General features: G+C 39.0%; 1 protein-coding gene and 1 long non-coding RNA gene across 2 annotated transcripts in view; both read left to right on the forward strand.

Moving 5' to 3' along the window:
- Positions 1-9,094, forward strand: part of LOC133612162 (uncharacterized) — a 30,645-nt gene extending 21,551 nt beyond the window's left edge. The window contains exon 5 of the long non-coding RNA XR_009816090.2: positions 8,074-9,094. This is a non-coding gene — a long non-coding RNA (uncharacterized lncRNA). The remainder of the gene's footprint in view (positions 1-8,073) is intronic.
- A 3,034-nt stretch (positions 9,095-12,128) lies between these two features.
- Positions 12,129-18,698, forward strand: part of n4bp1 (nedd4 binding protein 1) — a 35,933-nt gene continuing 29,363 nt past the window's right edge. Inside the window, exon 1 of the mRNA XM_061970266.2 lies at positions 12,129-12,680. Coding sequence (XP_061826250.1) covers positions 12,369-12,680 — 312 coding nt within the window. The 5' untranslated portion in view covers positions 12,129-12,368. The remainder of the gene's footprint in view (positions 12,681-18,698) is intronic.

Below are 18,698 nucleotides of genomic sequence, written 5' to 3' on the forward strand. Positions count from 1 at the left end.
ATGTGGAAGTAGTGTCAAAGCGCTTTGAGTACCTTAAAGGTAGAAAAGCGCTATACAAGTACAACCCATTTATCATTTATGGTCCCAATAGGGAGAACCATTGCATCTAATAGAGAATGTCTCATTTGCACCCTATCAAAATTAGGGTGGTCCCAATAAGGAGGGATTTTTCAAATTGACTGTGTGTCGGTTTTGAAAGAGCTCCCCCTCTGGTCAACATATGAAATAACAAGTGTGTGTAAAAAACTGAAGTGCTCCTTCTCTGATCAACATATGTAATGACACGTGTGTGTAAGTAATTGAAAAGTGCCCCCTTTGGCCAAAATTAATTAAAAATAATAATAATAAAGATGTATTTAAATACTGCGATGAGGTGGCGACTTGTCCAGGGTGTACCCCGCCTTCCGCCCGATTGTAGCTGAGATAGGCTCCAGCGACCCCAAAAAGGGAATAAGCGGTAGAAAATGGATGGCTGGATGTATATAAATACATACTGTAATAACTTGCAGTAAATAATGAAGATTAAAAAACAATTACAAACAAAAACATTTTCTCACAATGTGTCGACCTTTTTCTTATGAAACTGGGAATAATTTCTCATATTTTTTCTGCTTCTGTAATATTGCAATTTTTCTCGTAAAATTATAACTTTTTTATGTAAAATTATTACTTTTTAATGCTAAATTGTGACATTTGTCATATAAAATTCTGACTTATCACAATAGTGCCAATTTTTTTTGGTAGTTCTTGTAAAATAGTGACATTTTTTGAGTAAAATTGTGACTTTTGTCATATTTTGCCAAGCAAAATAATAGTGGCAACATTTTTAAGTTTTTTTATAAAATTACGACTTTTGTCGAGTAACGTTTCGACTCTTTTCATAAAATTGCCAAAATTCTAAACTTTTCTTGTAAAATTGCAACTGTTATTGAGTAACATTCCAACTATTATCATAATATTGCACAAATGTTCAGTTTTTCTCGTAAGATTTTGACTGGCGTTGAGTAAAATTACGACTTTTATTATAACACTGCCAAAATTTTAAATTTTTCTTGTAAAAAATTCCAGCTCATTTTTCACAACAAGCGTTTTTATGTTTGCATAGTATGTATATATTAATAATGTTGTAAATACACGTCTTTATGTATCTAGAAAGGGTGGTCGTAATGAGGCAGGCATATTTCGGAGGTCTCAAGAAGGTAAGAAATACAAGAGTGTGTGTGTGTGTGTGTGTGTGTGTGTGTGTGTGTGTGTGTGTGTGTGTGTGTGTGTGTGTGTGTGTGTGTGTGTGTGTGTGTGTGTGTGTGCGTGCGTGCGCGCGTGCGTGTGTGTGTGTGTGTAATGAGAACCATTACATTTAAAAAGGTGTGTAATGAGAACCATTACATTTAAAAAGGATGTGTCCCTTACACTTAGAACGGATAAAGTACAATGCAATGATCTACTGCAATCTAGTGGACTCAGAACAGGAATCAGCGTATTTAAGTAGTCGTACATTTAGTTACTCCAAGTAAGGCATGTTTCCTTTGTACATGCAGCACACAGTCTCACTTTCTGTCTGGTTTTACATCCTCATACTGTATCAGGGTTTTAAAATAGCCGCTGTTCAGGAAGTCAGTTTAGATGTTATCATGTCACGTCATTGCCGTGTACATTCTTCAATAACACTATCTGCATTTTTATAACATAATTGGACATAATTGTAATGGAGAAAAAAAAGCACTGATTTGAAGTCTATTTTCCTGTCACCTGAGTGTCCAGAGCAGAGCGGCTGCAGAGGGACACCGCCATGCAGAAGCTTACAGCACCATCTAGGGACTGCAAGTACCTAAAACGTTTGAATGAACAGACATTGCAGCCAAGTACACATCTAGTCATTTTCCACATGCTTCATGCATGAGACTAGTTGAAGCTCTTGTGAATCCTTGCTTGTCTATGCAATCCTGGAGAGAGAAGTGAATTATTCATTAGAATACCCTTGCCTTGAAACAACGCGGCCCTTCGTTAAGTTTCAAGGGAACTCTACTTGATGTGTTTTTGGACTACATTTAAACATGTGAAATATTGATTCTCAATTAGAAAATGCGTATTCCCGAAGCTGTCATCAAAATTAAATGTGACAGCATTGCTCCATTTCTTCCATCCCAGGGACTCTCAAACTATGGTACGCGGACTCCATCTAGTGGCATGCCAAATAATCACTGAGTTAAATATTCAAACTGAGTGTTACTGTTCAAACTGTGTGTAATCATACAGTGGCTAAAAATGTTAATTGTAAAATAAAACCTCTGCTTTGTTTTTAATTAAGATTGAGGCCTACTTCGTGACTGTATTTTAATGTTGGTCATTATGGTAGTCCTTGGAAAGCCAAGTGTTTTCTGAGATGGTACTTGGTGAACAAAAATTTGAAAACGACTGCTCTGTTCTATAAACTCAGTTTCCATTCATCATCCAACCCATTCACTCTTCACAAATGCCCCAGTGATTGACAGACGATCCTTCCGGAGTGTAAAGTCCTGGTGATAGAGTCTAAACCAGTGGTTCTTATAGGTTCGATCAAACGCTAGGGATTCGGTGAGTCGGCCTCAGGGGTTCGGCAGAGCCTCCGCCACGGCGGTAAAGACACATCCGACTTATCGTGTAAATAAAAACTTCTCCCTATCAGCGTATTATGGATACCCCCAAACAATGTTCCCTCTAATTTTCCATCTGATTTGCAGGTTGTTTGATTGATCGATTGAAACTTTTACTAGCAGATTGCAAAGGAAGATAATACATTGTATGAAACAGTACAGTTTACACAGTACAGTACATATTCCGTACAATTGACCACTAAATGGGAACACCCGAATAAGTTTTTCAACTTGTTTAAGTCGGCGTCCACATTAATCAATTCATGGTAATGGGTGTAAGGTGTGTAATTTGTTGTGAGTTCATGCACTGTGTTGGTTTTGTTCTTTGAACAAGGTGATGTTCATGCACGGTTCATTTTGTGCACCAGTAAAAAAACATATGACTTTTTCTTGAATTTGAAAAAAAAAAAAAATGTATTTTTCACTAAAGAAGGGTTCGGTGAATGCGCATATGAAACTGGTGGTGTTCGGTACCTCCAACAAGGTTAAGAACCACTGGTCTAAACAGCGTGGTATATAAGTTGGATGGGTGGGTCAACAAGTACCTTGTAAGTATGTCAGAGGATGACATCACAAAACTGTGATTTTCATGACATCATTGTTGCAGCTTTTTATTTTTGATGAATATTTCAGGACTCATTTCTTAAGCCAGTTGCACATTTTGTCTATGATAACATGTTTTTGCAAGATCAAATATTAAACTTTAAAAGACATGCAATTTAAATCATTACGGCAACGATGGCCGGCGTGGCTCTTTTGGTAACTGTAGCCACAATTGCCGGCAACTTCAGGGTTCTTGGTTCGAACCCCAGCTTCCGAACGGGTGAATGTGGAAACAGTGTCAAAGTGCTTTGAGTACCTTGAAGGTAGAAAAGCGCTATACAAGTATAACCCATTTACCAATAGCAATTAAGAACATAGGTGTCAAATTCAAGGCCCGGGGGCCAAATCTGGCCCGCCACATTATTTTATGTGGCCCGCGAAAGCCTGGAAATAATGTGCGTTGATAAAATGCTTAATCTTTTCTTACTAAATATATTTGTTCTTTCCCTTTTTGACACTACAAATCATGTACTGCGTGCAATTGCATATATTTTAAAATTCAATATTATCAAAATTCAATTATTATATTATCGTGTATTCCAAACAATGTTTTTGTTAAAATAAAGATAAATACTGTGTTTAAATATCTTCTTGACTTATGATTTCAAAACAAATTATCAATCAAATTGTAGACTGTAAAATTGCCAAAAGATTTTACGGTTTAATTCCGCCGACTGAGTTTTTTTTACCGTAAAATCAACTTATTCCATATACTGTAAGACACTAAAACATTACAAAACAAACAAAAAAAACATTAAAACAAGAAGATTTTACGGTAAAAAAAACTAACAAACTGGCAGCTCTGTTGCTTGAATTTTACCCCTAAAAACAGGGGTATTGTTTTTCCATTCCATTCTATTTATTCAATCTTTTTATATGCTGTAAAAAACAAAAACACTGCTTTTACTGTAAAATTCTGGTGACTGAGCTGCTAGCTTTTAAAGTAAAGTTTATATATACAGTATATATATATTTATATATATATATATATATATATATATTTATATACAGTATATATTTATATATATTTATATATATATATATATATATATATATATATGCATATTCATATATATATATATATACTGTATATACAGGTAAAAGCCAGTAAATTAGAATATTTTGAAAAACTTGATTTATTTCAGTAATTGCATTCAAAAGGTGTAACTTGTACATTATATTTATTCATTGCACACAGACTGATGCATTCAAATGTTTATTTCATTTAATTTTGATGATTTGAAGTGGCAACAAATGAAAATCCAAAATTCCGTGTGTCACAAAATTAGAATATTACTTAAGGCTAATACAAAAAAGGGATTTTTAGAAATGTTGGCCAACTGAAAAGTATGAAAATGAAAAATATGAGCATGTACAATACTCAATACTTGGTTGGAGCTCCTTTTGCCTCAATTACTGCGTTAATGCGGCGTGGCATGGAGTCGATGAGTTTCTGGCACTGCTCAGGTGTTATGAGAGCCCAGGTTGCTCTGATAGTGGCCTTCAACTCTTCTGCGTTTTTGGGTCTGGCATTCTGCATCTTCCTTTTCACAATACCCCACAGATTTTCTATGGGGCTAAGGTCAGGGGAGTTGGCGGGCCAATTTAGAACAGAAATACCATGGTCCGTAAACCAGGCACGGGTAGATTTTGCGCTGTGTGCAGGCGCCAAGTCCTGTTGGAACTTGAAATCTCCATCTCCATAGAGCAGGTCAGCAGCAGGAAGCATGAAGTGCTCTAAAACTTGCTGGTAGACGGCTGCGTTGACCCTGGATCTCAGGAAACAGAGTGGACCGACACCAGCAGATGACATGGCACCCCAAACCATCACTGATGGTGGAAATTTACACTAGACTTCAGGCAACGTGGATCCTGTGCCTCTCCTGTCTTCCTCCAGACTCTGGGACCTCGATTTCCAAAGGAAATGCAAAATTTGCATGGTTGGGTGATGGTTTGGGGTGCCATGTCATCTGCTGGTGTCGGTCCACTCTGTTTCCTGAGATCCAGGGTCAACGCAAAATGCACCTGAAAGACACTCAGACCATGAGAAACAAAAGTATCTGGTCTGATGAGACAAAGATTTAACTCTTTGGCGTGAATGCCAGACATCAAGAGTGGAAGAAACCAGGCACCACTCATCACCAGGCCAATACCATGGTGGTGGCAGCACTATGCTGTGGGGGTGTTTTTAGCGGTAGGAACTGAGAGTCCAGTCAGGCGAAAGATGAATGACATCCTGGAAGAAAACTAACACTTCCCATCCAAGCTGATGTAGCTTGAGTTGTGCTACAAAGAGGAATGGGCAAAATTGCCGCCAAGCTTGTGGCATCATATTTAAAAAGACTTGAGGCATGCAAAATTTGCATGGTTGGGTGATGGTTTGGGGTGCCATGTCATCTGCTGGTGTCGGTCCACTCTGTTTCCTGAGATGCAGGGTCAACGCAAAATGCACCTGAAAGACACTCAGACCATGAGAAACAAAAGTATCTGGTCTGATGAGACAAAGATTTAACTCTTTGGCGTGAATGCCAGACATCAAGAGTGGAAGAAACCAGGCACCACTCATCACCAGGCCAATACCATGGTGGTGGCAGCACTATGCTGTGGGGGTGTTTTTAGCGGTAGGAACTGAGAGTCCAGTCAGGCGAAAGATGAATGACATCCTGGAAGAAAACTAACACTTCCCATCCAAGCTGATGTAGCTTGAGTTGTGCTACAAAGAGGAATGGGCAAAATTGCCGCCAAGCTTGTGGCATCATATTTAAAAAGACTTGAGGCTGTTATTGCTGCCAAAGGTGCATCAACAAAGTATTGAGCAAAGGCTGTGAATACAGTACTTATGTACATGTGATTTTTTTTTTATATATAAAAAAATACATTGTTATTAGAGCTATTATGTGTAGAATGAACAAAAATTTATTTATTCCATTTTTTAATAAGGCTGTAACGTAACAAAATGCGGAAAAGTACAGGAGTACATGACACTGATCGCTGACTTTGTGGAGTGGTCTCAGTCGAACCCTCTGCTCCTTAATGTGGACAAGACCAAAGAGCCCATACTTGCCAACCCTCCCGAATTTTCCGGGAGACTCCCGAAATTCAGCGCCTCCCCCGAAAACCTCCTGGGACAAATATTCTCCCGAAAATCTCCCGATTTTCAGCCGGAGCTGGAGGCCACGCCCCCTCCAGCTCCATGCGGACCAGAGTGAGGACAGCCTTTTCTTTATGACGGGAGGACAACGGGGTGACAAGAACTAAGTCATCCAGACTAGAGATAAATTGTATTATTATGTTTATCTTACCTAAAAATAAATATATTTATTAATTTAAAAATTAAAAATTAAAATTGTACTATATTTTTCTAAAAACATCAAAATTTATTGTATTTGTATTTTTATTTTTTTCTGACTCCTTATTACATCCAGCCATAGAATTATACATTAAAATAAACGTATTTGAAATCGTTAATTTTAAATGATCATAATAATTCATTTATAATGACCATATTTAATTATTAAAATAATTGGCTTGTTTATCAACAACTTTAGCATTTTATTCATTACATTTTGAAGCTCTCAGAAGCCAAGTTATGTTATATTCCTTAAGATTTATTTATGCAAGTTTGAAGTATCAATTATCTAAACACAGTTTTGTTTGCATATTTTCAGGATGTAGATATATATATATATATATATATATATATATATATATATATATATATATATATATATATATATATATATATATATATATATATATATATATATATATGTATGTATGTATGTATATATATGTATGTATGTATATATATATATATATATATATATATATATATATATAAATATGTGTATGAAATACTTGACTTGGTGAATTCTAGCTGTCAATATACACCTCCCCTCTTAACCACGCCCCCTCCCTCAACCACGCCCATGTACCACCACCGACCACGCCCCCCACCTCCCGAAATCGGAGGTCTCAAGGTTGGCAAGTATGAAAGAGCCGGTCATTGACTTCAAGAAGAAAATGACCCCTGTGGATCCCATCAACATCCAGGGCCAGGCGGTGGCAGTAGTGGAGCAGTACAAGTACCTCGGAGTCCACTTGAACAGCAGACTGGACTGGAAGGACAACAGTAAAGCTGTTTACAAGAAGGGCACGAGCAGACTCTTTTTCCTGAGGAAGCTTCGGTCCTTTAATGTGTGCAGCAAGCTGTTGGAGATCTTTTATCAGTCTGTTGTGGCCAGCGCCCTGTACTTTGCAGTGGTTTGTTGGGGGAGCAGCACCAGCAAAAGGGACTTAAACCGGATTAAAAAAAACTGATCCGGAAAGCCGGCCAAACTATTGGCACACGGTTGGAGGCGTTTGTGTCAGGGAGGGACAGGAGGACACTGGACAAAAATCATGGACAATCCTGCCCACCCACTCCTCCGGACAATTGAGGGACAGCAGAGTTCATACTCCAACAGGCTCCTCCCTCAACTTCGTTTCCACACTGTGCGATTCAAGAACTCCTTCATTCCGCACTCCATCCAGCTGTCTATTTCCTGACACCTGACATGTTAGCTACCTCCCTTTGTTTATAATGTATATTTTCTGCTGGATCTACTCTCTATTTATGCTGCCCTTTTTTCTTTTTTTTCTGCAGCTGTCACATATACTGTAATATTGTACATGGTAATTGGGATTTGTTATATATTGTATATATTATATAGGAATATAATATATCAGTACATACTATATACTGTGTATATATTATATGTAAATATTACATATACGTTATATTTTATATTGCTACTATGGTATACATTTTGTTTTCGCCCTCTTTTTGCCCTGACAGACATTTAAACCTCCCGCTGCCTCAGCAGAGCTACCAACATTATCAAGGACCGATCCCACCCTGGCTAAGACCTGTTTGACCTGCTGCCCTCAGGAAGGCGCTACAGGGTCATCAGGTCTAAGACAAAACAAGACTCAAGAACAGTTTTTTCCCATAAAAGCCATAACCAGGGTGAACTGGTGAGGCGTGGTTGTATTGTATATTAAGTGTGTGTCCATGAAAGGGTATTTTATGACTTTTTTCTTAATACTTGTGTATGATTTTATTGTCATAATTGTATTGCATGATTTTTGTATCCCTTTAATTTAGGTGGCCAGGGACTGCAGATGGAAATGAGCTATTTAGCTATAATCTGGTACAGAACAGTTAGTTTTTTGTTGTTTTTACCGCAAATCAACAACTAGATTTTTCGGTGTATTACTGTAAATGTCAAAACGGCACCAAAGTTTATTACAATAAAAAAAGTACAGATTTTTTCATTTAGAGAAAAATGCTGTAAAAATCACAGTAAATTTTACCATGAAATCTATTGCTACTTTTACATTGCACAATTTGATGGTTAACTTGCTTTGAAATAATTAATATTTGTATTTATTTATATTTTTAAAAATGGTTTGAACGTTTGATAATATCTTTTATTTTATTGTCATAATTGTATTGCATGATTTGTGTATCCCTTTAATTTAGGTGGCCAGGGACTGCAGATGGAAATTAGCTATTTAGCTATAATCTGGTACAGAACATATCTGTCTTTGAGCTTAATGTCTCTGTGCATTGTCCCTTCAAATAAAGACTAAACTAACTAACTCTCATAGGCACTGATTTTATAGTTTAGCACCTCTCTGTGTGCAATTTTTATTATCCACCCACAGTCTGAATGCTTCTGTATATATGTATACAGTATAATATTTAATATTTAAACAACACATTCAGAACATTGGTTCTCAGGACTGGACTGTGCACCTTACCTCCTTTTGCACTATTTTTCTTTTCTTTCCTTCCTATGTTTTGCATATTTATAGACTGTCGCACTGATACTGGAGTTGCTTTTAATGTCATTGTACCTGTGTATAGTGACAATAAAAGGCATTATATTCTATTATATTTGTGTGCCCTTAAGTGCATTATCCTTTCTATTCTTATCCTTTCCATCCTTTGTAACTGAGCTACTGTGTGGAACAATTTCCCTTATGGATCGTTAAAGTTTGTCTAAGTCTAAAAAGTGAAGCGCTGTAAATACTTTCCAGATGCACTTAACAGTGTAAGTATAATATTTTGAAAATATAAAATAAAATTAAAAAATATTACCTTACTTATTTATTTTGCAGGTATACATTTGAAATAGTCAAGTTAGTTTTTAGCACACAATACCTTCCTTAATTTGCTAAAACAGAACATGATGATTGTCACCCACAACAAGATAATTCCTGCAAAACAGTTTGAATTTGCCTCTATTGTTAGCTTTCTAACTGTCTCAGGAAGTGGGAGCTTTCAAAACATGCGGCGTGGAATAAAAAAAAACATTTGTCCTGGTTTGCACAAGATTGGCGTTTATGTTTTTGTTTATAATGTATATTTTCTGCTGGATCTACTCTAAATTTATGCTGCCCTTTTTTTTTGCTGCAGCTGTTACATATACTGTAATATTGTACATGGTAATTGGGATTTGTTATATATTGTATATATTATATAAAAATACAATATAATAATATATCCTGTGATGAGGTGGCGACTTGTCCAGGGTGTACCCCGCCTTCCACCGGAGTACAGCTTGGATAGGCTCCAGCACCCCCCGCGACCCCAAAAAAAGGGACTAGCAGTAGAAAATGGATGGACGGATAATAATATATCAGTATATAATATATACCGTATTTTTCGGACTATAAGTCGCAGTTTTGTTCATATAGACTTATACTCAGGAGCGACTTATGTGTGAAATTATTAACACATTACTGTAAAATATCAAATAATATTATTTAGCTCATTCACGTAAGAGACTAGACGTATAAGATTTCATGGGATTTAGCGATTAGGAGTGACAGATTGTTTGGTAAACGTATAGCATGTTCTATATGTTATAGTTATTTGAATGACTCTTACCATAATATGTTACGTTAACATACCAGGCACGTTCTCAGTTGGTTATTTATGCCTCATATAACGTACACTTATTCAGCCTGTTGTTCACTATTCTTTATTTATTTTAAATTGCCTTTCAAATGTCTATTCTTGGTGTTGGCTTTTATCAAATACATTTCCCCAAAAAATGCGACTTATACTCCAGTGCGACTTATATATGTTTTTTCTAGAGATGTCCGATAATATCGGCCTGCCGATATTATCGGCCGATAAAGGCTTTAAAATATAATATCGGAAATTATCAGTATCGTTTTTTTTATTATCGGTATCGGGTTTTTTTGCTTAGTTTTTTTATTAAATCAACATAAAAAACACAAGATACACTTCCAATTAGTGCACCAACCCGAAAAACCTCCCTCCCCCATTTAAGGGTTGTTTCTTTCTGTTATTAATATTCTGGTTCCTACATTATATATCAATATATATCTGAGATAGGCTCCATTGCCCCCCGCGACCCCGAAGGGATTAAGTAGTAGAAAATGGGTGGATGGATATATCAATACAGTCTGCAAGGGATACAGTCCGTAAGCACACATGATTGTGCGTGCTGCTGGTCCACTAATAGCACTAACCTTTAACAGTTAATTTTACTCATTTTCATTTATTACTAGTTTCTATGTAACTGTTTTTATATTGTTTTACTTTCTTTTTTATTCAAGAAAATGTTTTTATACCTACTCAGTGGCCTAGTGGTTAGAGTGTCCGCCCTGAGATCGGTAGGTTGTGAGTTCAAACCCCGGCCGAGTCATACCAAAGACTATAAAAATGGGACCCATTACCTCCCTGCTTGGCACTCAGCATCAAGGGTTGGAATTGGGGGTTAAATCACCAAAATGATTCCCGGGCGCGGCCACCGCTGCTGCCCACTGCTCCCCTCACCTCCCAGGGGGTGATCAAGGGTGATGGGTCAAATGCAGAGAATAATCTCGCCACACCTAGTGTGTGTGTGACAATCATTGGTACTTTAACTTTAACTTTAACTTTAATTTATTTATCTTATTTTATTTTATTAATATTTAAAAAAAATGACCTTGTCTTCACCATACCTGGTTGTCCAAATTAGGCATAATAATGTGTTAATTCCACGACTGTATACATCAGTATCGGTTGATATCGGTATCTGTAATTAAAGAGTTGGACAATATCGGAATATCGGATATCGGCAAAAAGCCATTATCGGACATCCCTAGTTTTTTCCCTTCTTTATTATGCATTTTCGGCCGGTGCGGCTTATACTCCGGAGCGACTTATACTCCAAAACATACGGTACTGTGTATATATAATATGTAAATATTACACATATTTTATATTGCTACTATGGTACACTTTTAGTCTACTTTATATATTTTGTTTTCGCCCTCTTTTTCTGCCCTCGTGTGCATTATCCTTTCCATCCTTTGTAACTGAGCTACTGTGTGGAACAATTTCCCTTGTGGATCATTAAAGTTTGTCTCAGTCTAAAAAGTGAAGCGCTGCAAATACTTCCCAAATGTACTTAACAGTGTAAGTATAATATTTTGAAAATTTAAAATAAAATTAAAAAATATTACCTAACTTATTTATTTTGTAGTAATAGTCAAGTTATTTTTTAGCACACAATACCTTTTTTTAATTTGCCAAAACAGAATATGATTGTCACCCACAGCAAGAACAGTTTCACCAGGCAGGCCTGCACATTCCTGCACAACAGTTTGAATTTGCCTCTATTGTTAGCTTTCTAACTGTCTCAGGAAGTGGGTGCTTTCAAAACATGCGGCGTGGAATTAAAAAAACAACATTTGTCCTGGTTTGCACAAGACTGACGTTCATGTTTTTGTATGTCGTAAGAATAAAGAGCAGCGTGCAGTTAGTTTGCGCAAAGCACCTCGCCACAAGTCAACACATAAACAATGGAGTACTCATAGGGTGTACACATTGGCTTGTCGGCCGTTGATGACGTAGCCAGTGGGACTTTCCGCATACGTCATTGGGTGCTTCCGACTTCTTAGCTAACCAGACTGTGGTGTTCTTTATATCACACGCTATAAACATCGCTCCGCCGCTCCGTAGTGCCGACTAAAAGAAGCCATGTAGACACCAAAGGGTCCTAGCATCGCCGACGACTTGGAATATTGAGACGTGCTCGTCCGAGGCGACGCCAGCACCGAGAGACGCTAATGTCAACAACGCGGCCCCTGCTCGGCATGAAGCGAGTCACCGAGCTCGCCTGCGCGGAGCCGCCCGACAACAGGCTCTCCTCGTCGGCCGCCCGGCAGCAACGCGAGGCCAAGGCCGTGGACGAGTTCACGGTCCCGGAGGATAAAGAGGACGAGCTGAAGTTCGCCCGTCCTCGCGTGGAGCGTGTTTTCAAAGTGGCGTTCACGATCATCGGGCTGCTGGACCACACGGGACAAGCGCACGGGAGCACGGCTGCGCGGCAGATATGGCTGAAGCTCGGAGGAAATACCGACGACGTTTCCAAAGCAAAGGTGAGGTGTATTATAGATTTATGTGTATATGTATATGTATGTGGAAGTGTATTTATATGTATCTATAAGTATGTGAATGTATGTGGAAGTGTATGTATGTGTATGTATGTATATGTATACGTATATATATACGTATATGTATGTATACTTTGAGTACCTTGAAGGTAGAAAAGCGCTATACAAGTATAACCCATTTATCATATATTTATGTGTATGTATATGTATGTAGAAGTATATGTATATTTGTATATGTATGTGTATGTATATGTATGTATACATATATGTATGTATACATAAATTGTTGTGTATGTATATGTACGTATACATATATGTATGTATATGTATGTATACATATATGATATGTATACATATGTGTATATGTATGTATACATATATGTATATGTATGTATACATATGTGTATATGTATGTATACATATATGTATGTATACATATGTGTATATGTATGTGTATATGTATGTATACATATGTGTATATGTATGTATACATATGTGTGTGTATATGTATGTATACCAATCAATCAATCAATCAATGTTTATTTATATAGCCCTAAATCACAAGTGTCTCAAAGGGCTGCACAAGCCACAACGACATCCTCGGTACAAAGCCCACATAAGGGCAAGGAAAAACTCACCCCAGTGGGACGTCGATGTGAATGACTATGAGAAACCTTGGAGAGGACTGCATATGTGGGTAACCCCCCCCCCCCCCCCTCTAGGGGAGACCGAATGCAATGGATGTCGAGTGGGTCTGACATAATATTGTGAGAGTCCAGTCCATAGTGGATCCAACATAATAGTAAGAGTCCAGTCCATAGTGGGGCCAGCAGGACACCATCTCGAGCGGAGACGGATCAGCAGCGCAGAGATGTTCCCAGCCGATGTATATCCATCCATCTTCCGCTTATCCGAGGTCGGGTCGCGGGGGCAGCAGCCTAAGCAGGGAAGCCCAGACTTCCCTCTCCCCAGCCACCTCGTCCAGCTCTTCCCGGGGGATCCCGAGGCGTTCCCAGGCCAGCCGGGAGACATAGTCTTCCCAACGTGTCCTGGGTCTTCCCCGTGGCCTCCTACCGGTCGGATGTGCCCTAAACACCTCCCGAAGGGAGGCGATCGGGTGGCATCCTGACCAGATGCCCGAACCACCTCATCTGGCTCCTCTCGATGTGGAGGAGCAGCGGCTTTACTTTGAGCTCCCCCCCGGATGACAGAGCTTCTCACCCTGTCTCTAAGGGAGAGAGCCCCTTGCCGTTTCGGTCATAACCCAAAGCTCATGACCATAGGTGAGGATGGGAACATAGATCGAGCGGTAAATTGAGAGCTTTGCCTTCCGGCTCAGCTCCTTCTTCACCACAACGGATCGATACAGCATCCGCATTACTGAAGATGCCGCACCGATCCGCCTGTCGATCTCACGAGCCACTCTTCCCTCACTCGTGAACAAGACTCCGAGGTACTTGAACTCCTCCACTTGGGGCAGGGTCTCCTCCCCAACCCGGAGATGGCACTCCACCCTTCTCCGGGCGAGAACCATGGACTCGGACTTGGAGGTGCTGATGTATACGTATATATATATATATATATATATATATATATATATATATATATATGTGTATGTATGTACCGTATTTTATGCACTATAAGGCGCACCGGATTATAAGGCGCACCTTCAATGAATGGCCTATTTTAAAACTTTGTTCAATCTCTTTACCCTGCGTAATGACAACAAAGCTGATTCTGATTCTGATTCTGATATATAAGGCGCATAGAATAGACGCTACAGTAGAGGCTGGGGTTACGTTATGCATCCATTAGATGGAGCTGCGCTAAAGGGAATGTCAACAAAACAAATAGTGATTGTACTGACACTTCTACTTGCTGCTCTCTGTTCAACAACCCACTGTTCCAGTTTGTCCTCCAACTGTAGCCATCTCGCTTTGTTCCCTCGGAAACTCTGTTTAGTCTTCTTTACTTGGCGCAGGTCATCATGTTGCTTCCTCCACTTCCGCACCATTGATTCGTTAATGTTAAAGTCTCTCGCTGCTGCTCTATTCCCTGCGTGACTGATCGCCTTGAGTTTAAACGCTGCGTCGTAAGCGTGTCTCTTAATAGGAGCCATTTTTGGGTCTTTACATAAAGTTTGGTCTCGCAACTACGGTAATCAGCCGCCGACTTCATTTTCCCCCGTAGAAGAAGAAGCTGCTCTTCTTCTACGGTAAGCAGCCGTAGAAGGGGAAAAATGAAGTCGGCGTAGTTACCGTAGTTGCGAGACCTGTTGTGGCTCAATATTGGTCCATATATAAGGCGCACCGGATTATAAGGCGCACTGTCAGCTTTTGAGGAAATTTGAGGTTTTTAGGTGCGCCTTACAGTGTGGAAAATACGGTATGTACATGTATGTACTGTATATGTATGTATATGTATACGTATATGTATATTACACTTAGAGACTTAAACTTCCTTTTATTGGCATTCAAGTTTGAACTTTGCAGTACAGATAAGAACGAAATTTCGTTGCATTAGCTTGTTGTAGTGCAGGATAAAAGAGCAATAAAGTGCAGATATAAATAAATAGATTACTGTACAGATAATTACCGTATTTTCCGCACTATAAGCCGCCCCGGGTTATTAGCCGCACCTTCAAAGAATAGCATATTTCAAAATTGTGTTCACCTATAAGCCGCCCCGGGTTATAAGCCGCGCCTACGCTGCGCTAAAGGGAATGTCAAAAAAACAGTCAGATAGGTCAGTCAAACTTTAATAATATATTACAAACCAGCGTTCTAACAACTCTGTTCACCCCCAAAATGTAATGTGCAAATGTGCAATCACAAAAATAGTAACACTCAAATTAGTGCAGAGCAATAGCAACATCAATAACTCAACGTTGCTCGAACGTTAATGTCACACAACACACAAAATAAACATTTAAAGCCCACTTTCTGAAGTTATTCTTCATTCATAAATCCCTCGAATTCTTCCTCGGTGTCTGAATTAAAAAGTTGGGCGAAAACGGCATCCAAAATGGCCGGCTCCGTCTCGTCGAAGTCATCAGAGTCAATGTTGCTGTTGTTGTCCAGCAGTTCCGTGAATCATGCCTTCCGGAAAGCTCGGACCACAGTTGAGACCGATATATCCGCCCAGGCATTTACAATCCACTGGCAGATGTTGGCGTATGTCGTCCGGCACTGTCTCCCTGTCTTAGTGGCGCAGGTCATCTTGTTGCTTCCTCTACCTACGCACCATTGATTCGTTTATGTTCAATTCTCTCGCTGCTGCTCTATTTCCGTGTTCTACTGCGTGACTTATTGCCTTGAGTTTGAATTCTGCGTTGTACGCGTGTCTCTTAATAGGAGCCATTTTGTGGTCTTTACAGATGTAAACACACAAATGAAATGAAACGTAATATCCGCGTGCTTCTTCTGCTACGGGGGCGGGTGCTTACCTTGGTGGTTGCTTACAGTAGAAGAAGAAGCGCTTCCTCTTCTATGGGGGCGGGTGCTTACCTTGGCGGTTGCTTACCGTAGAAGAAGCGCTTCCTCTTCTACGGGGAAAAAAGATGGCGGCTGTTTACCGTAGTTGCGAGACCTAAACTTTATGAAAATGAATATTAATATTAATCCATATATAAGGCGCACCGGTTTATAAGCCGCACTGTCAGCTTTTGAGAAAATTTGTGGTTTTTAGGTGCGGCTTATAGTGCGGAAAATACGGTATATTGCACTTTTGCATATGCATCCACGTTTATGGATGTATGTATGTATGTATGTATGTCTTTATATTCCAGCGAGTAAATCCATTTTTGGGGGGAATTGAGGGGATTATTTTGATGTGTTCAAGAGTCTTACGGCCTGAGGGAAGAAGCTGTTACAGAACCCGGAGGTTCTGCTACGAAGGCTGCGGAACCTCTTTCTAGAGTCCAGCAATGAAAATAGTCCTTGGTATATGTATGTATATACGTATGTGTTGGCAGGTGAACGTGAGACCAACACTCGGTATAATAAAGTACTATCTGTATAGAGCGGTATAGCTCGGTTTGTAGAGTGGCCGTGCCAGCAACTTGAGGGTTCCAGGTTCGATCCCCGCTTCCGCCATCCTAATCACTGCCGTAGTGTCCTTGGGCAAGACACTTTACCCACCTGCTCCCAGTGCCACCCACACTGGTTTAAATGTAACTTAGATGTTGGGTTTCACTATGTAAAAGCGCTTTGAGTCACCAGAGAAAAGCGCTATATAAATATAATTCACTTCACTTCAACACTCGTGAGGCACGAACAGGTGTTTGTCGGTGGATATACGTAACGGCAGCTAGCATGTGAAATTACCTTCTTTACCGCGTAACTTACCTTACAAGAGCAGCCAGTGTCCAATGCAATCCACTTTATTCATATAGCACATTTCAAAAAACAATAGATGTTTCACAAAGTGCTGCACAGAAGTTAAGGCAAACATACTAGAAGAGTCAGTAATATAAAACATTTAACTATAAAAGAGTAAATTAATAGAATACACCAGAGAAAATCACACAACTCATGCTGGTTTGAAAGCCAAAGAGTAAAAATATGTTTTTAAGACGTGATTTAAAAGTCATTAAAGAGGGGATATTGGTAGGGATATTGTTCCAGAGTTTTGGAGCCACAGCAGAAAATTTACGATCCCTTCTGGATTTTAAACGGGTTTTTGGGACGACAAGAAGAGACTGATCAGCTGACCTTGTGGGGGGTGTACATTTTTAAAAGGTCTGACGTATATTGTGGCACTAATCCGTTAAGAGATATAAAAACAAACAACAACGTTTTCAAATGAATTGTAAAATGAACTGGGAGCCAGTGAAGGGATGCTAAAATGGGGGTAATGTGTTCATTGTTTTTTAGTGCCAGTTAAAAGGCGAGTAGCAGCATTTTGGATTAACTGCAATCGAGCGATTGAGGCCTGCTTCATTCCAACGTAGAGGGAGTTGCAGTAGTCCAAACGCGATGAAATAAAAGCATGGATTACCCGCTCAAAGTCGTTAAAAGATAAAACTGATTTAATTTTTGCTAAAAGTCTTAGATGTTAAAAACTACATCGTACAACAAAGTTAACCCACTGCTCCAATTTAAAATCGTTGTCGAACTTAAATCCAAGATTTGTGACTGTTGGTTTTAAATAAGGCATCAGGGGCCCGGGTCACTGGGGTGAGCATTCTGTTTGACTCAAATAATTTCCGTCTTGTTCTCATTTAAGTTAAGAAAGTTTACCGCCAACTATGCTTTATGTGTCATAACTCAGTATCTCGTGTCCTCGTTAAGTCAACTGCCATCCAGAGTTGGTGTGTTTGGATCTGACCAGGCTAACCTCTCTCTCTTTTCATTTTCATTTATTCATAAAAAAAAAGTACAAGGTTGACAACACGTAGTAATAAATTCATATAATGCAAAAGGTAATGTACAGTATGTAAGCATGATGGTCCAGTTTTGCCTGAAAGGGAGTGGGAAGAAGATAATTTATTTAATCCCACCCCCAGTTCTCCATTCAGTGATTATTCACATGAGTTTCACTCTTACTTTGTTCAAGGATTATAATACAAATGTTGTATCATGGTGGCATTACCACAGGTAGCAACAATTATTACACTGTAACAATAATTTGTATCAACAATGTAGGAAGAATGAACATACCAACAATGTTAATAGACAACATAGCAATAATGGTAAGGAAACATTGAGCATGTGTTAACACTTTGAGACAGAGTACAACGGCAGGTCAAATAAAAGACCCTCCTCTCTATTTGAACCAAACCCCGTGTTTGTATAATAGTTTAAATCGATTAATAGTTTGACTTTGCTTGTGTTGTAAATCCAGTTTGTTCCATAGTTTTACTCAGCATACAGACACACAAAAGCGTTTACGTGTGGTTTGAGCTCTCGGCAATGAGAAATATCCAAAGCCTCTCAAATTATGAGCCTGCACTCGTGTTATCAAAAAACGTTAAATGCTTTATATAAGATTATTGATGTGTTA

The sequence above is a fragment of the Nerophis lumbriciformis genome, linkage group LG10 (assembly GCF_033978685.3).
Source record: "Nerophis lumbriciformis linkage group LG10, RoL_Nlum_v2.1, whole genome shotgun sequence".
NCBI classification, from domain to species: Eukaryota; Metazoa; Chordata; class Actinopteri; order Syngnathiformes; family Syngnathidae; genus Nerophis; species Nerophis lumbriciformis.